Source organism: Mesoplodon densirostris, chromosome 7 (assembly GCF_025265405.1).
Source record: "Mesoplodon densirostris isolate mMesDen1 chromosome 7, mMesDen1 primary haplotype, whole genome shotgun sequence".
In the NCBI taxonomy this organism is placed as follows: domain Eukaryota; kingdom Metazoa; phylum Chordata; class Mammalia; order Artiodactyla; family Ziphiidae; genus Mesoplodon; species Mesoplodon densirostris.
In genome coordinates this window covers 59,143,380-59,163,653 of record NC_082667.1, presented here as the reverse complement: position 1 = coordinate 59,163,653, position 20,274 = coordinate 59,143,380, and the positions used below count along the sequence as shown (strand labels likewise).

Genomic DNA, 20,274 nt, shown 5'->3' with positions numbered 1-20,274 from the left:
GCCTCTGGGGAAAACAACGCCCAGATCCCACCCTCCCGGCACAAGGTTGAAGAGGGCCCGTTCCCCGGAGTGGGGCTTCCCAAGGTGGGCCTCATCGAGCTGAGCAACTGGGATCAGAGCAAGGAACAAGGGTGGGGCTCAAGGAAGGGAGCTGGCGTCGGTGAGACGACGGAGACCGGAGGAAGAAAGGGATGGACAGGAGGCTGGGGCTGGGCGGGGTGAGGAGTGGGGAGGGCAGATCCACGGGAGAGGGCCGGGCTGCGGGGAAAGAAGCGGGCGGAGTGGGGGGCGGAAGGGTCAGAATCCGATCGACAGATCATGGCGAAGAGGAATGCGTGGCTAACAGGGATCGGCGAACAGGCTCAAGGGCTAGGGGGTGGAAGGAAGCGCGACCGCGAGGCCCGCAGGGAGCCCCCGCGGACGGAAGGGCCGCACTGGGGGCGGTGCGGGGAAGCCACTTCCAGCTGCCAGGAGTGGGGGAGCCGCGCACTCACCGCTCTGCTCCCCCAGGAACACCAGCTTGAATTTCCTCAGCGGATTCCCGAAGTCTCCGCCCGCGGACATGATGGAGCCGGAGGAGCTGCCGCCGCCTCAGCCCAGAGACCTCCGAGACCGACGCCGCTCCAACCGGTTCACGGGGAGGCTAGAGGAAGGGTCGGCACCGAGCTCTCTCGGCCCCTGCAGGGCCCGGCAGCGGAGCAAGGCTGGAGAACAAGGCTCCTCTCACAGACAGGCAGCCGTCGCCGCCGCCTCTCGGAGTCACCTAGCACCGAGCGAGGCCCGCGGCTGGGAAAGGAAGGAGGGCGGTGTCGGAAGCAGCCAGCAGTGTGCTCGGGGGTCCCGAGGCTAGAGCTGTTCCCTTCTCAGCACCCGGCACCGAGACTGAGGCGAGGGTGGCGGAGCCGGAGCCGCAGACGCGTCTGGGACCTCTCACACGCAGCGTCCCAGCTCCACAGCTGCCGCCACTGCAGCCCAACCTGCTGAGTGCGCGAGCCTGTGGCGCGGCGCGGCACGGGGCGAGCCCGGGCGCGAGCCTGCCGCCCAGCCAGACACGGCGTGCGTGCGTGCGTGCGTGAGCGCGCGTGCGCGCCACAGCCAGCGCCTTCCTGGTTTAGCCTGCTTTCCCGGCTCCGCCCAGGCAGAGAAGACGTGGGGAGGTTAGGTTTCCCCTCGCGTCGGGAGAAGCCGGGAGATGGTGGGGTGGAGCCTGGGGGAGCTGACGGGGTAGAATAAGGAGCACTTATGTCACTTACGGGATGAGCCAATTGGAAGAGGTTAAGGGCGGGCAGAGATGTCGAGTGAGGTGGCAGCGCCAGAGCGCGCGCGCTGCCCTCCTGCGGTGGAAAGCGTCTCACCGTGGCGGCCATGCGAAGTGTGGCCCATCGCAACTTGAGGGGAGGGGAGGGAACTGGGGCGGAGGCGGGGCCAGAATGGAGGCGGAATTGACCCCAAGTGGGGGTGAAGTCGGAAGGTCCTAAGGTGTACAGAAGGTTCCTCTTTCCTGAGCCCTCAGCTCTGCCTCACAGTCCTCAGATCCGCCCTTCACCTCTGCACCCACCTTCTCCATCTTCTTTCTTATAATTCTTCAGACGATACCCTACTAGGTACTGTTGCTCCCAGGAGTTTCGTAACAGAAGCAGGGCCTCCACATTTTTGTAGACAAGAAAGCTGAAGGTCACAGGAAGGAAATGATTTACAAAATACGTAGAGCCATAAAGTGGAACCCAGGTTTTGTCTTTTCCCCCAGTTGAACCTCCACAACCTCCTCGTTGATAAGCCCATCCACTTCCCTAGCTTGACCTGGCTTGGTCTTCTCTTACCAACCTTTGTTCCTCAGATATGGACAGTTATAAGTGACCCCCACCTTCTACTGTGATAGAAAAGGAGTTAGACGTCAGGTAAACCAAACCCTTCATTTCACAGGTGGTGAAACTGAGGTCCAGATAAGAAAATGGAGTTGCAAAAAGGTCACACAACAAATTAGAGGTAGAGCATGTCCCTGATGCAGGGAAGTAGACATTGAAAGATCACCTGGGGACTTCCCTGGTGGCGTAGTGGTTAAGAATCTGCCTGCCAATTCAGGGGACACGGGTTCGAGCCCTGGTCTGGGAAGATCCCACATGCTGTGGAGCAACTAAGCCCATGCGCCACAACTACTGAAGCCCATGTGCCATAACTACTGAAGCCTGCACACCTGGAGCCCGTGCTCCACAACAAAGAGAAGCCACCAAAATGAGAAGCCCACACACTGCAACGAAGAGTAGCCCCCGCTCGCCGCAATTAGAGAAAGCCCGCGTGCAGCAACAAAGACCCAATGCTGCCTAAAATAAATAAATAAATATATTAAAAAATAAAATAAAAAGATCACCTTTCTACAGATGTAGAAAACAAACATGGTTTATGGGAGGGGAGGATTAAACTGATAGATTGGGATTGACATATACAGACTACTATATATAAAACAGATAACTAATAAGAACCTATTGTATAGCACAGGGAACTCTACTCAATACTCTGTAATGACCTATATGAGAAAAGAATCTAAAAAAGAGTGGATATATGTATATGTATAACTGATTCACTTTGCTGTACAGCAGAAACTAACACAACATTGTAAATCAACTATACTCCAATAAAAACTAATTTAAAAAAAAAGATCACCCATTCCTTCTAAAGCAGGGCTTCTGAATCTGCTGTAGGTGAGCCTCCCCTAAATTAGACATCTGCAGCATGTGTATCTTTCTGCGGAGAGAATCCATAGCTTTCATCAGATTTTCAACCCAGTTCATGACCCAAAAAATGAAGGTTAATGTCACACTCAAGAGGAGCTCAGGAATACATGACAACTAAGTGTAATGTGGGTATAACTAACATAACTAAACTGGTAAGTTTTAAGCTGAATGGGATCCTGGAACAGAAAAAGAACATTAGGAAAAACTAAGGAAATCTGAATAAATGTGGACTTTAGTTAATTACAATGTATCAGTATTGGTACATTAATTGTAACAAATGTATCGTACTAATGTAAGATATTAATAGAGGAAACTGGGGATGGGGAGAAGTATATGTGGACTTTCTGTACTGTCTGCTCATTTTTTCTGTAAATCTAAAACTTTTAAAAAATAACATGTATTAATAAAAGATAAATAAAGGTTAAGAATTATCAAATTAGAGAATTTGTAATCCACACCTTACCATACTTCAGCCACAACTCACCATACGATAGGACAGCATTCGAAAAAGTAATCCTTGGCCTTGAAAAGGACGCTTTTAAAAACTGGTATCAAAAATAGTTCCAAGTTAATAATAAAAAATAAGTCCTTAAATTTGTGTTTAGAGCCTTACCATTCACAAAACACACTTGTGTACATTTTCTCATTATTTGAGGGTTATTGTTTACTTAGCTGTAGAAATGGCAGGATCAAACAAGTGCCTTCTCAAACCCAGGGATGAATTGCTGAATGAACTAGAATAAATTAAGAGGAGGAAAAGAGATTCTTAAATTTTCATTTATTCTGGCCTATCAAGACAACAGCTATACCCCCAAATCTCCTTCTCTATTAAAATTTACTAACTTCTAGTTCCTCTCAGCCAAGCAGCAGAAAGATTTTAGATCATGCATCTAAAATGAAATGGTAGAAACCTGAGTTGTCACATGGATGTCTGATTTTTCTTTTTTAATACTTGATTTTAAAAGTAGCTTGTCAGGTCTGATAAGGCTCGCCCCACCAGTAACCCAAAACCCTAGTACACACAAAGTGCAGCCAATACCAAGACAATATTTAAGAAGAAAAGCTCTGCAAACAAAAATGAGTGGCTATTTTTTCTTTCTGATGGGTACCAGGTTTTCATTATGTTTCCTGAAATAGCCTTTAAAGTAACATCTGAGGATTGGAGCTATAATTACTTTGTACTTCCTCCAGAACTTTATGAATCAATTCTTCCCTGCTGCTTTGGTCTCTGTAATCACCTAGGTAGGTGAGGCTATTCCTATCATTTTGAAGAGCGATATGATATAATCCACCTCTTACCTCAGATGTTTTTAATGTTTTAACTTGACACATATAAGGCCTCATTCTCCTCTGAAGCCAATATCATATTTATCAAGTGCTCTGTGTAAGTCATATGTTTTATCTTTAGAGATCTTATGGTCTAAAAGTTACATATGTGCTATGGGGTTTATCAAATGGAGAAATTACTTGGGAGAAGGAGGAATTAAAGAGGCCTTTTTCAAGGGTGCTTTCACCAGCACTTTCACTTGAATAATTTCTCTTAATCTTGAACACGTGCACCTCCCTCCCTCGTCTGAATTCCTACTAATTCTTTAGGTATCATCTTTTAAAAGTCCTCAAAAAAACCTCTCTGTCTGCTCGAATTCCAACAAAGAGTGTAAGTACTCCTGCCTGTCCTCCCATTGTACCCTATTCTTCCCCATCACTTAATTGTTTTTGTTAATTGTCAGTCTTCCCCACCTGACTATAAGCTTCATGAGGTCAAAACTCATGTCTTGTATTCCCAGCACTTTCAGAGTGCTTGCTCCACAGCAAGCATGCAACAGATATTTGCTGAATAAATGAAATAAATGAGAGAGATTATTTTTAGTTTTCTTCAAAAGGTGAATGGGATTTGGGCATGTGGAGATGGAAGGGCAAGAACGTTTTGGAGAAAGAGAACATCACTTAAAATCATGTGATGTAAATTGATACTGCATTCCTTTACGACACTTATGAAAAAGATGCCCAGATCAGATCTCATAACTAAAAACTGGGGACAATGGGAGAGGACAGCTTTGGCAGCTCCAAAGGGAAAGTACCTAGAGCTGTTTTTTTTTGATCAGCTTAAAAGGGATTGTTGGGGCTTCCCTGGTGGCGCAGTGGTTAAGAGTCCGCCTGCCAATGCAGGCGACACGGGTTCGTGCCCCGGTCCGGGAAGATCCCACGTGCCGCGAAGCGGCTGGCCCCGTGAGCCATGGCCGCTGAGCCTGCGCGTCCGGAGCCTGTGCTCCGCAACGGGAAAGGCCACAACAGTGAGAGGCCCACGTACCGCAAAAAAAAAAAAAAGGGGGGGGATTGTTAATTTGAAGCCCATGAGTATGAGCAGGAATATAACACACAGAAATTGCAATATAATTACAGCTTGACTTTCAGAGACAAAAAACTTCTTGAGGGAGGACTGAGATTTCATCTTATTCCCTGTGACAGACACTATTTGTTGCCTATCCAACAACACACACACACACACACACATTCACACACACACACACATTTCCACAATATATATTGGAAATGATAGATACTTTTCCAGCTTCCCTTCAGCTAAGCTATAGGCACCTAACTTGATCTGAGCCAGTGGGATACAAAGGAAATGTGCCAGAGACTTCTGAGATAAATTTTCTTCCTTGATGAGAACAGGTAGATGAGGAAAAACTGCCATTTATGTGCCATTGGATATGGTTATATGACATGATATCTAGAGCAAAGACATCTTGTGAACATTAATATATAATCCTGAAGAAAAAAGCCAACCACTGATGATGGCTAAGCAAAAAGCTAAAAGGCATCATTGGGCCACTGTACCAACCCTGGAACTGGACTTCCTCTGGATTCCTTTTTAGCAAAATAATAAATGTCTTTATATGTATTAATGTCTTCATAATATGTCTTTGTCATTGTTACTTGCAGCTGAAAGCATCTGACATTCTCATCTTTAGATCCCTTAAAACACCTCACACAACTCCTTGAACATTAGGCACTCAATACTGTGTGTGTGTGCTTGTGTGTGTGTATGTGTGTGTATGTATATATACATGTGTGTATGTGTGTATATATATATACATATATATATATATATATATATATATATATATATATATATATATAAAATACAGTAGTGGTTAACAAACTGTAAAGTCTTTTTCTGTTTACTACCACCTAAAAGGGATTTATTACTCTTGGAGAGGCAGGAAATCAATAAAAGGAGAAAAACTGCCCAGGTAAAAGGACTGAAATCATATTGCTCATATTTGAAACAAATAATAGCTCTGGCAGGAATTCAAATTCCATCAAATGTGAAGCCCTTCTAACCTACTCCACAAGTTATTAGAATCATTGCTACTAAAAATAATAGTGGGTCAATATACAAAGCATAAAAATGACAAATGCCCAATAATTCAAGGTGACCAATTAAATAAGCACAATTAACACAAGGTATGTTTAAGCAAGTCTCATTTCAAAAGGACTACAATTAAAAAAAAAAGACATAGGAGGCCTCATGTCAAAACCTGTTTTCCAAATACCTTGACCTTCAAGGATGTGCCATGGTAGAAGTATAAATGTTATTCAGTCAAGGTGGAGGAGAAGGTAGTTAGAACTTCATTGGAATTGTTCTACCTATTATTATGGCCAATTTATAAGCTATGTTACAAGATATTCTTGCTGAAGAGTGATCTACAAAATCTATTTTTGATAATTCCATTTTGTTCCATTTATGTGAATCATGGTCCTTGTTATGAATAATGTGATTTCTCAGAGCCTTAGATGGGAGGTGTTACTTCTAGGTTTTGAAATTGCAGTGGGAGAAGAGGTTGCTTCTTTTTATGTAGGTCCAGAATGTGTAATATCTGACACATTGCTGGAACTCTCCTCTCCCCACACTCTATTTCCCACAAATAATAAAGTCTCCTCTAAGATGTGCCAGAGAATGAATCACTCCACTTGCTACTAAGAGATAATCTCTCTCACAGTAGAAGAGAACAACTGCTTCTACTGCTGTTTATGTAAAGAACAGAGCATCTTAGGAAAGAAAAATGAGACCAATACTGTTTGCACTGAAATGCCAACAGACTGTACAGCCAAATTGTAACTTGCCTAAGATGCTAAGAGAAAACATCTCTTAGTGAACATTCTTCAGATTTTTGAATTTTAAATAAAAATCAAAAGATATCAAAATCATTATGGTAGCTTATAGCTGAAACTATCCAGTGAGATAATAAGCTGCAACGCCATTCAGAAAAATTGAACAAACTTCCAGTTTTAGGATGGTAGATTAAAGGAGTTTCTGCCTCCTTCCTTTTCTGAAATTATTCCAAAACAAGAAGAAAAAGTAAAAACACAAACTCTGGCTGTGACATCTCTAACCCAGACCCATAATATTTTAAGTTGGGAGACAAAGATAGAGCAACGGGGGCCTCCCTGGTGGCGCAAGTGGTTGAGAGTCCGCCTGCCGATGCAGGGGATACGGGTTCGTGCCCCGGTCTGGGAGGATCCCATATGCCGCGGAGCGGCTGGGCCCGTGAGCCATGGCCGCTGGGCCTGCGCATCCGGAGCCTGTGCTCCGCAACGGGAGAGGCCACAACAGTGAGAGGCCCACATACCGCAAAAAGAAAAAAAAAAAAAAAAAGATAGAGCAACGGTAACTGACTAAACAGAGGATAGAAAGTGCTTACTGAAGGGGAAAGCAATAAGAAGCAAGTCAATCAGGCAAGCAGAACCCCCAGAAAGGATCAGGAATGTGAAATACCAGGTACCACAAAGGTAGGGAAGAGAAAAGGGGCCCAAAACAAGGGAATTGTATCAAAGACGATATAAACAGTAGTTACAAACCTATCCCCATCTATGGAGGAATGGCACATAAGAAGCTCTAGGCTCATAAACCAGGCATAGTAGACTACTAGAATGAGGTGCTGTCAGAAGATCTGGGGATTGATAATCAATGGTCTCTCTCCAAGCACCTTTCATAACACTGGCAGCATCTTATAAGCCTGAAAAAGAGATGGAAAGATCCTTCTATATATAAGCTGAAACGTCCCAGAGAAAGGATCTGTAAGTTCTGAATATAGAGGTAACTTCAATAAAAAAGTCAGTTCACCACCAAATTATCTATAATGAACCCTTCTAATCAAGAAATTCTACCCCTCACATTGAGCTTCCAATTACTTTGATGCTTCTCTTAAATCTGAACAAACTGTAAAAGCTTACCATATATTTGATAAAATCTCCAATATGAAATAAAAAAAATAAAACAAATAAGCCAGCAAAAAGAAAGAAAGATAGATAGATAGAAAGAAAAGAAAGTCTATGATAAAAGATATTGCATTTTTCATTTTATTTATTTATTTATTTATTTATTTTTGGCTGCATTGATGCATGCAGGCTTTCTCTAGTTGTGGAGAACAGGGGCTACTCTTTGTTGTGGTGTGCAGGCTTCTCATTGCAGTGGCTTCTCTTGTTGTGGAGCATGGGTTCTAGGCACGCGGGCTTCAGTAGTTGTGGCTTGCAGGCTCTAGAGCATAGGCTCAGTAGTTGTGGCACATGGGCTTAGTTGCTCCACGGCATGTGGGATCTTCCTGGACCAGGGCTTGAACCCGTGTCCCCTCCATTGGCAGGCGGATTCTTAACCAGTGTGCCACTAGGGAAGTCCCACTATTGCATTTTTGAAGGAAGAGCAAGATCCTATTTTTTAAAAAGGAACACTGTTTCAAAACAGGTTTTCTTGGAAATTAAAATTATGATAGCCAAAGTTTAAAAATAAAATAAAATAATTGGAAGATAACATTAAGGAAATATTCCAGAAAGCATAGCAAAAAGCTAAGAGATGAGCACTAGATAATTTGAGGAGTATCTAAGATTAATCCAGGAGACTCAGCACACAAATAATAGAAATTATATATAGAGAGAACGAAGAAAACTTTAATGCAGAGATTATTATAAAATAAATTATATAAAATAAGTTCTCACACCTGGTAGACATGAGTTTCCAAATTGAAAGTGTGTGTCAGGACTTCCCTGGTGGCGCAGCGGTTACAAATCCACCTGCCAATGCAGGGGACATGGGTTCAAGCCCTGGTCTGGGGAGATGCCACATGACGCGGAGAAACTAAGCCCGTGCACCACAACTACTGAGCCTGTGCTCTAGAGCTTGCGAGCCACAACTACTGAAGCCCGCGTGTCTAGAACCCATGCTCCACAACGAGAGAAGCCACCTCAGTGAGAAAGCCACGCACCGCAACGAAGAGTAGCCCCAGCTCGCTGCAACTAGAGAAAGCCCACGTGCAGCAACAAAGACCCTGTGCAGCCAAACATAAATAAATTAAATTAATTAATTAAAAAAACAAAGATTCCATTGTAAAAAAAAAAAGTGTATGTCAGAGACCCAGCAAAAATAAAAGAAAATCACTTCACACATTATCATGAAATTCCACATCAGAGACAAAAGAAGATCTTAAAAGTTCCCAGAAATTAAAACAGGACATATCAAAAGGATTAAAAACCAGAAAAGGGAGACTTCCCTGGTGGTCCAGTGGTGAAGAGTCCATCTTCCGATGCAGGGGATGAGGGTTCGATCCCTGGTTGGGGAACGGGGATCCCCCATGCCTCGGGGTAACTAAACCTGCGTGCCACAACTGCTGAGCTTGTGCACCTCAAGTAGAGAGCCCACGTGCTGCAAACTACAGAGCCCACGTGCTCTGGAGCCCTTGTGCCACAACTAGAGAGAGAAAACTGCATGCCTCAACGAAGATCCCACATGCTGCAACTAACACGTGGCACGGCCAAAAATATAAAATAAATTAAAAGGCATCAGTGTTCTCAATAATAACATTGGAAATTGGGGAAAAAAACAAAGAAACTTCTAAGTGAAAAGATTTTCAAACTAGAATTCTATTCCCAGGCAAACTATCATTTAAATGTGCAGGTAGAGTAAAATATTTCCAGATGTACAAGGTCTCAAAAATTCACTCTTTTCCAAAAAGCTATTGAAGAAGCCAAACAAGGAGTTAAACCAAAGAAAAGTAAGTTATAGATCTAGAAATAGTAGATCTTACACAGGAAAGAAGTAAAAGGTATTCCTAGGAAAAGCAAAAAAAGTCTAGAGAGTAACCAACCCAGACAGAGCAGCAGGATGTAGTTAAATTTAACCATACAGAAAATGGAGTTGAAGGAAAACTTGCCAACAAGTGCAAAAAAACTAGACAAATGAAAAATAGCATTTTAGCACTATTAGACTTTTTAAAACTATGCATATATACACTTGAATTAAACGTAATTGAATTTTATAAATGGTGTTGGGAAAACTGGACAGTCACATGCAAAAAAAATGAAACTAGACAACTATCCCACACCATACACAAAAATCAACTCAAAATGGATTAAAGACTTGAATGTAAGACCTGAAACAATAAAACTCCAAGAAGAAAACATAGGTATACTTTCTTTGACATTTGTCTTAGCAGTATCTTTCTAGATGAGTCTACTCAGGCAAGGGAAACAAAAAAATAAACAAATGGGACTACAGCAAACTAAAAAGCTTCTGCACAGCAAAAGAAACTATCAACAAAACACAATGACAGGGACTTCCCTGGTGGTGCAGTGGTTAAGAATCTTCCTGCTAATGTAGGGGACACAGGTTCAATCCCTGGTCCAGGAAGATCCCACATGCCGCAGAGCAACTAAGCCTGTGCGCCACTACTACTAAGCCTGTGCTCTAGAGCCCGCGAGCCACAACTACTGAGCCCGCGTGTTGCAACTACAGAAGCCCATACACTCTAGTGCCCATGTGCTGCAACTACTGATCCCGCATGCTAAAACTACTGAAGTCTGCACACCTAGAGCCTGTGCTCCGCAACAAGAGAAGCCACTGCAATGAGAAGCCCACACACTGCAACAAAGAGTAGTCCCTGCTTGCTGCAACTAGAGAAAGCCTGCATGCAGCAACGAAGACCCAACTCAGCCAAAACAAAACAAGACAAACACAAAATGACAACCTACTGAACGGGAGAAGATATTTGCAAATGAAGTATTCAATAGGGGTTTATACCCAAAATATATAAAGAACTTATACAATTCAACAACAAAAAAACAAGCAACCCAATTTAAAAATGGGCAGAGTAGCTGAATAGACATTTTTCCAGAGAAGACAAACAGATGGCCAACTGGTACGGGAAAAGATGTTCAACAGTACAAATTATTAGGGAAATGTAAATGAAAACTACAAGGAGATATCACCTCACAACTGTTAGAATGACTATTATCAAAAAGGCAAGATATAGCAAGTGTTGGTGAGGATGTGGAGAAATGGGAACCCTTGTGCACAGTTGGGGGTAATGTAAATTGGTACAGCTACTGTGGAAAACAGTATGGAGATTCCTCAAAAAATTAAGAATAGAACTACCATATGATCCAACTATCCCACCTCTGGGTATTTATCCAAAGAACATGAAAACACTAATTCAAAAAGATATATGCACCTCTTTGTTCATTGCAGCATTATTTACAAGAGTCAAGGTATGGAAACAAGCTAAGTGCCCATCAATGGATGAAGGGATAAAGAAGATGTAAGATAGATATATATATTCATATATATGTATATATATGAATACTACTCAACCATAAAAAAGATGAAATCTTGCCATTTGTGACAACATGGATGGACCTTGAGGGTATTATGCTAAGTGATATAAGTCACATGGAGAAAGACAAATACTGTATGATTTCATTCATATATAGAATATTTTTTAAAAACTCAAAACAAAATAAATGAACAAACCAAAGCAGACAAAAACAAAGTCATAGATATAGAGAATGGAGTAGGGGTTACCAAAGGCGATGGGGCAGAGGGCAAAACGGATAAAGGGACTCACCTTCTATGGTGACAGAAGGAAGTGCTCTGAGCATGCTGTGAGGTATACCGAAATAGAAATGAAAGGCTGTACACTTGAAATTTATTTATTTATTTTTAAATTTTTATTGGAGTATAGTTGCTTTACAACGTTGTGTTAGTTTCTACTGTACAACAAATTGAATCAGCTATATGTATACATATATCCCCTCTTTTTTGGATTTCCTCGTTCCTTCTTCTTTGGATTTGAAATTTATATAATGTTATAAACCAATGTTCCCTCAATAAAAAATAAATCTAGGCCTGGTAGCACAGTGGTTAAGAATCCACCTGCCAATGCAGGGGACACAGGTTCGAACCCTGGTGGGGGAAGATCCCACATGCCGCAGAGCAACTAAGCCTGTGCGTCACAACTACTGAGCCTGCACCCTAGAGCCCGCGAACTACAGCTACTGAGCCCGTGTGCCACAACTACTGAAGCCTGCGTGCCTAGAGCCCGTGCTCCGCAGCAAGAGAAGCCACTGCAATGAGAAACCTGTTCACCACAACGAAGAGTAGCCCCCGCTCGCCACAACTAGAAAACTTTGTTGCCACGCAGCAACAAAGACCCAACACAGCCAAAAATAAATAAATTAATTAACTTAAAAAAAATCTAAAAAAACCTCAAAATTTAAAAATGTAATTGAATTTTTTAAAGTACTGAGATTCTTCATGCCAGACCACAATGATCTTTCCTCCTCCATGACTCCTTTAATTCTTATAGTTTGCACCAGTCCTTCATTAAGCATTAACCATATGCTACCTTCTATTGTTATTAAACTTCTTTTAGAAAACTAAATATTTTTGAGTATTTATTAAACACCCTAATTTATTTATACTTCATAATAACGCTATGAAGTAGATATTATCATCTTCATTTAAAGTTTAGGGAATAAGGGAATCAGTCATAGAGCCAACAAGAGATGGGAATCACTTAAATCAGGATATTTACTGTTATCCTAGACCTTTTCTTCTTCTGTGTCATTCATATGTAATTAGTCACCAAACCCTGTGAAAGCTATCTCTTTAACATCTCTCTGTTACAATTAGCTCCATTTTCACCGTTACCACTATTAAGATAATCTGAATGAATATATGCTTTTATACTCCTACCACAGGCCCATTTCAGCATGGCACCACAGTCCAAAGAAACACAAAATTGTCACTCTCTCCACTCCACAATGTTCTCCAATAGAGAGTCTCATTACACCTACAGTCAAAATCAATCTGAGGATTTTGTCAAAAATAAAGATTATGGAACGCCAAGCTGAAACTACTGAGTCAAAATCTCTGAAGGTATGGCCTAGGAAACTGATTTTTAACAGGTGTAACAAGTGGACTTTTATGCACCCTAAGTTTGAGAATCAGTATGCTACTCCATACTTTCTTTGTGTCCTAGTTTGTCAATTAGATCATAAGCTATGCAAGGTAGGGTTGTACCTTATATGTATAACATACCTCCAGGGTCTTGTAGGTATTTGATGCTCAGAAATATAGGTATTTTGGTACATCAGAGTTACATCATGGTGCATTGTGTTTATGACAAGTGTGAAATCTCAGCTGCATCTTGGCATACAGGCAGAATTTGAATAGATGGAAAGGGAGGAGAAAAAGGTAAAAGTACTGAAACTTGTATAAATAATATCATAATAACTACAAAGAACCAGTGTCAATATATATCTTAAAGTCTCCTGAATATAATTACCATTAGAATTCTCCCCCGGGGCTAAATAGTGCCAGCAATGAGTGGTAGAATCAGCCTGAAAATTCTCATTATTTTCATCAGTAGAAGCAAGAAGTTTCCATACAGCACTGACCCTAAAATATGTCTTCCTGGCTTCACCTGACATGCCTATTATTGTTTTTGTTGCCTAGATCTGAGACTATCAAGGTTAGTGTGGAAAGGGTCTTTTTCAGAGGAGGTTTGTAAGAACATCTACATTACAGCTGGAGTCCAACACAGACAACAGAGATGACAACAGGATCGACATGTGCTCTTTGTCCACACTCTATTGTAGTCTAATAAGGAAAAAAAACCCATATAGGTTATTTGCTGTGTTATCTGTTTACTAAAATTATTGGTTAAGGTTCTTTCAACTAGAAGAAATAGAAAACTCAACTCTAAATAGTTTAAATAGTAGGGCAAGTCACATAATGAAGTCCCAAGTTAGGGCACCTTCAGAGTTGGTTAATTTCCATCCAGCAATGTCGGCAAAGACCACCTTCTTCTGTCTTTCTGTTCTGCTTTCCTCGGTTTATTGACTTTGTCCTTAGATACTAGCATCCCCAGTATTCACAAGATGGCTGTCATAGTTCAAGATGACACTTCTAGACACTATAAAGTCCAAAGAAAGAAGATGCCTCGCTGCAACTCTTTTTATCTTTTTTGGCCCTGCCATGTGGCTTGTGGGATCTTAGTTCCCTAACCAGGGATTGAATCTGGGCCCTGGGCAGTGAGAGTTCAGAGTCCTAACCACTGGGCCGCTAGGGAATTCCCCGATGTATCTCTATTTATAAGTGAAAAACTTTCCCCAGAATCTCCCCAGCAGACTCCCCATTACATCTTTCTTTTTTTTTTAACATCTTTATTGGAGTATAATTGCTTTACAATGGTGTGTTAGTTTCTGCTTTATAACAAAGTGAATCAGCTATACATATACATATATCCCCATATGTCTTCCCTCTTGCATCTACCTCCCTGCCACCCTCCCTATCCCACCCCTCTAGATGGTCACAAAGCACCGAGCTGATCTCCCTGTGCTATGCGGCTGCTTCCCACTAGCTACTGGTTTTACATTTGGTAGTGTATATATGTCCATGCCACTCTCTCACTTCGTCCCAGCTTACCCTTCCCCCTCCCCATGTCCTCAAGTCCTTTCTCTGGTAGGTCTGCGTTTTTATTCTCGTCCTGCCCCTAGGTTCTTCATGACCTTTTTTTTTTTTTTTTTAGATTCCATATATATGTGTTAGCATACGGTATTTGTTTTTCTCTTTCTGACTTACTTCACTCTGTATGACAGACTCTAGGTCCATCCACCTCACTACAAATAACTCAATTTCATTTCTTTTTACAGCTGAGTAATATTCCATTGTATATATGTGCCACATTTTCTTTATCCATTCATCTGTTGATGGACACTTAGGTTGCTTCCATGTCCTGGCTATTGTAAATAGAGCTGCAATGAACATTGTGGTACATGACTCTTTTTGAATTATGGTTTTCTCAGGGTATATACCCAGTAGTGGGATTGCTGGGTCGAATGGTAGTTCTATTTTTAGTTTTTTAAGGAACCTCCATACTGTTCTCCATAGTGGCTGTATCAATTTACATTCCCACCAACAGTGCAAGAGGGCTCCCTTTTCTCCACACCCTCTCCAGCATTTATTGTTTGTACATTTTTTGATGATGGCCATTCTGACTGGTGTGAGATGATATCTCATTGTAGTTTTGATTTGCATTTCTCTAATGATTAATGGTGTTGAGTGTTCTTTCATGTGTTTGTTGGCAATCTGTATATCTTCTTTGCCCATTACATCTTACTGGCACGAATTTCTTCATATAGCCATCCTAAATCTGTCACTGGCAAGAGAAGTAGGATTTCTATGATAAATACAAAAGTGTATGGCTATGTGGAGGGAGATGGATTATTACAAAAAAATTACAATTTTGTAATAAGGAAGAAAAGATGGAAAATGACCTTTGGTAGTCCACCACCAATGTACACTACACTAACACACCAGTTCAGTTTCAAGTATGTTCTGCCCTGATACATTCATTTATTCATTCTACAATACTTTTACCTACTTTATACCAAGCACTGTGCTTTCTTACTGGAAAGACAAAGCAGAAAAAGATTCGGTCCCTGCTCTTGAGTTTATATCAATCTCCTGGTGAGACACATATGTAAAAATGTAAGCTAGAATGAAGTAATAGAGTAGCAGGTACATTAAAATTCTATTTTACTTGCAAGATCTGACAAGAAGAGTATATTATTGTCTGTAGACTTCAGCGATCATATGTATATTTCATATTTCATCCAGCACTTTGATACTTAATACAATATAGGTGAGTCTTAATTTCCTCCTCCAAGAGGAACAGGATTTATCTGCTAATTTGATGAGTTTTCTGTTTGCATTTTATTATAGCAAGAGCCCAAGAGAAGAACCACTGTTGATGATAAGTAGTTTTACTATACTATACCAGACTGGAGCTCAGGGCACAAGTCTAAGCTGGAAATAGAAATTTTGGAGTAATTGGATTACAGATGGCAGTTGTAGCCATGAGGATGAATATAATCACTTAAGTAGGTGTAGGCTGAAAGGCCAGGACAGAACTCGATGGAACAAAAATAGTTAAAGTAAGGCACGGGGACTTCCCTGGTGACGCAGTGGTTAAGAATCCACCTGCCAATGCAGGGGACACAGGTTCGATCCCTGGTCCGGGAAGATCCCACATGCCGTGGAGCAGCTAAGCCTGTTGGCCACAACTACTGAGCCTGTGCTGTAGAGCCCAGGAGCCACAACTACTGAGCCCGCATGCCACAACTACTAAAGCCCGCGTGCCTAGAGCCGGTGCTCTGCAGCAAGAGAAGCCACCGCGGTGAGAAGCCAGCACACCGCAGGGAAGAGTAGCCCCCGCTCACCGCAACTAGAGAGAGCCCACACGCAGCAACAAAGACCTAATGCAGATATAAATAAATAAATAAATAAATAAATAAATAAATTTTAAGTAAGGCAGGGACTTCCCGGGTGGTCCAGTGCCTAAGACTACGAGCTCTCAGTGCAGGGGGCCGGGGTTCAATCCCTGGTCAGGGAAACAGATCCCTCATACCGTGACAAAAATTCCGCACGTGGCAAGGAAGATCCTGCGTGCCGCAACTAAGACCCGGTGCAACCAAATACATAAATAAATAAATATTTTTAAAAATAATAAAGCTTGGCAGAGAAAGTAATCTGTGAAGAATTATCAAAAAATTAGGAGAGAAACCAGGAGAAAGTGATGGCTAGAAAGAAGGGAAGAGAAAGTTTCAAAAGGAAAGGTATGGTCAGTAGGGCCAAATGTATTCAGAGCAGTTAAGTAAGTTGTGGACTGAAAATCATACACTGAATCTGTTCTCAAAAGGTGAGTGACTGCAAATGGGCCCAGGGCTCTTTTCAAGGCAATAGAAATGTTTTCAGATTTGATTGTGGTGATGATTGTACAATGTTGTAAATTTAATAAAAATCGCTGAATTATAATTAAGCCACTTAAAATGAGTGACTTTATCATATGTAAATTATATTTCAATAAAGTTTTCCTTTTTTAAAAGGTCACTGTCCTGAGTCAAAGAAGTTTCAATGGAGAGAGGAGGAGAGAAGCCACTCTTGGGTTTAAGAGGAAATGGGAGACTAAGAAATGGAGGGAAAAAAAAAAAAAGAAATGGAGGCAAGAAGTGAAGACTCTCATCTAAGGAACTTTGTTCTGAAGAGAAGGAAAGAAAAAAGAAGGTAGCAAATAAAGAAGTGGGGCATACAAGGTCAAGAAAGGTAGGAAGATAGTGAGTTTAGTTTTACACATATTTCATTGAAGTAAGAATCCAATAGCTAGAGGTAGATAATTATTATTTATTGTTTTAGAAGTAGCAATTACCATGCAAGTTTCCACAGTAGGTGGACATAGGATTGAAGCTGGAAAGGGAACAACACACAGCGGATACAAGTCCCCTCTCTCGTCTCCAGGCAAAGTCCTTTTCCCATAACTACTGAGCTCAGAGAATATCTGTAGCGCTTATTCATCTCTATCAGCTTCTAGGCATATAAACATCAACTGATCCTTTAGTATACTATATAGTGAAGAAAATCTCTCCACTCTCCCCATTCCAGTTCTTCATTATCAGGAAGTTTTTTCTTGTATTTAACTCGGATCTCTCTTTTAAAAATTGAGTGCTTTAAAACTCTTCATTTAAGCAAAATGTTGCATGCAGTTGTGCTTTCTGTTGTTAGTGTTTACAAGATCACCAGATATCCTAAAAAAATGTTGGGTCACATCTCCAACCTCTCTAGCCTTGGTTTCTCCATCAGAATTAAATTAAATGATGTCTGTAAAGCATGTAACATAGTGCCTGCACAGAGAAAGAACTCAGTAAATAGTTATCATTTGGAGGGAAAGATGCAAAAAAAAATGTTTATATAGAGATGTTACTCTTTTCCCCTTGGGATAACATCCCTTTTGTATTATTTGATAGAAAACTTAACATTAGTATCTGAACTATTAACCCATTTTACTTATAAACTCATAAATTAGAGAATGAAATTGCTCACATTGCAAAACAATTCATCCATTGCAAAGGGGTCATAGGCTTCCTTTAAGTATCATCTTCTTAAGTGTTTGCTTAGAGTCATTAAATTCCATTAAATTCTTAACAGAAGGCAAACCCAAAAGCTCAAAGTATAACAAACCACTACTGATTAAATATCAATCACAAATTAAGATAAAGCAAGCTTGAAATTATAATGAAAAAAGAGCATTTAAGTGTCTAGCTTTCTAATTTTTCACTTTGCTGTATAGAGTTAAAATATTGAACAGTCCTGTTCAATACCAGGTATTTATGCTTTGGTAGCAATGAACAGGCAAAAGTCATGCTAATTCCAAGACAGAGCTTTACTACAGGGGAAGGACTCTGTTCTTCCAAATACAAATACCTGAAAGGGACCAATACTCAACATTCAAAGAAACAAACTACAGAGAGACTGACAGGCAGCTCTATATAGTAACATTATTATACATGTAGTTTTCATTTGTTTACATGTAATTTCAGTGTTCTGCCTTATATCTTCCAATATTATAAATTCTTTGAGGACACACATTTTACCTGCGGTTTGACCTACAAAGCCCAGCCCAGTGTTTTACTAAAATGTAATTTCAGTGTTCTGCCTTATATCTTCCAATATTATAAATTCTTTGAGGACACACATTTTACCTGCGGTTTGACCTACAAAGCCTAGCCCAGTGTTTCACTCTAGGGGTGTTCAATAAAAACATATTAAGTTGAAATAATGAGTGCATAATATTGGTGTATTAATTAGATTGGGTTGCCAGATAAAATACTGGATGCCAAATTAAATTAGAATTTTAAATTCTATATTCAAATTTAACTGGGCATCCTTATTTTTGTTTGCTAAATCTTGCAACTCTAATTATGAGTAACCTCTAGTAAGAAATCAGATCTTGCAGCCCCACAGACTGGCTAAGGGTTTCTTTCTTTAGCAGTGAGACCGACCTAATCCAAAGGCTTTAGAACCAAGCAATCTCACATGCTCAACAGAGAGACTGAACTAGAAAACACATACTATAATTGTCTGATTTTTAGAGAGGATAGAGTAAAATACTCACTATAATTCCTAGTTGCAGAAAATTTGGGAAGGAGCAAAGGAGATAATTATTATGCCTTTTATATGTTCTTTAGAAGAGATATGCTCTGCAGGTACAAAAATCATATTTAGATACACTTTTCTTTCAGGTCTGTTTATTTTTTTATTTTTTATTTTTTTTGCGGTACACGGGCCTCTCACTGTCGTGGCCTCTCCCACTGCGGAACATAGGCTCCGGGCGCGCAGGCTCAGTGGCCATGTGGGATCTTCCCGGACCGGGTAACGAACCCGTGTCCCCTGCATCGGCAGGCGGACTCTCAACCACTGCCCCACCAGGGAAGCCCTGGTCTGTTTATTTTTAAAGGTAATTCTGATAGAAGATTGGCTCAAGGGGTGGGAAGGTTTGTGGAAAGGTTTGAAAGAGAGAACATTATAATTGGCAATTTCTGGGACTTCCCTGGTGGTCCAGTGGGTAAGACTCCATGCTCCCAATGCAGGGGACCTGGGTTCGATCTCTTGTCGGGAAACTAGATCCCACATGCATGCCGCAATTAAGTGTCATCATGCTGCAACTAAAGAAGCTTGCAGGCCAGAACTAATAGCCTGCGTGCCACAACTAAAGATCCTGCATGCCGCAAGGAAGATCCCGCGTGTTGAAGCTAAGACATGGTGCAGCCAAAATAAATAAATAAATTTTCTTAAATTGGCAATTTCTTCACTTATAGAATTGACTGCTTAGTGAATGCAGCTTCTATTTTGGACAGATTCTTTTTTTTTAATTTCCAAAAGTAAAAACTTCCATATTTTTTTTAAAGCACAACATAGTATGGGCAGACGGAATTGGACCCTCTGGCTTTGGTGTGGTCATGTTTCTCCAGTATTATCTCAATGAGCAGGGAGACCGGATCTATTCGCTGAAGAAGCTTGATCCTATGAGACAACAGACCTGCGTGGCCCATCCTGCTCAGTTCTCCCAGATGACAAATACTCTTGACACCAAATTACCATCAAGGCATGCCTTAAGGTGCTCGTGACCCAGCAATTGCACCCCGTCCTCTGAGGACCTCTTAAAATTTCAGGTCTCTTCTGCTGTCTGCTCACCCTCAAGAGACTTTCTGAAACCAAGCTCTTCAATCTGTGAGCCTTGGAGCTTTCCTACGACCCTTGCTCTTTGGAATCCAGTCTCATGATTGCCTTCGATCATGCTTGTTGTGAGGCAATCATGGTAGCATCCCCTTTAAAGGGAAGACGTTTGAATCTTCTTATACTTTG

The 20,274-nt window shown here is 41.2% G+C and overlaps 1 protein-coding gene and 1 pseudogene across 2 annotated transcripts in view; one reads left to right on the top strand and one right to left on the bottom strand.

Annotated features, from left to right (window-relative positions):
- The window catches only part of RAB6A (RAB6A, member RAS oncogene family), an 83,858-nt gene extending 82,805 nt beyond the window's left edge, over positions 1-1,053 (bottom strand). For both annotated transcript variants that reach the window (XM_060104342.1, XM_060104341.1), the window contains exon 1: positions 495-1,053. In XM_060104342.1, coding sequence (XP_059960325.1) covers positions 495-564 — 70 coding nt within the window. In that variant the 5' untranslated portion in view covers positions 565-1,053. The remainder of the gene's footprint in view (positions 1-494) is intronic.
- Positions 1,054-19,868: 18,815 nt separating this feature from the next.
- On the top strand, positions 19,869-20,062 carry LOC132494426 (H/ACA ribonucleoprotein complex subunit 3-like; annotated as a pseudogene).
- Positions 20,063-20,274: the final 212 nt, after the last annotated feature.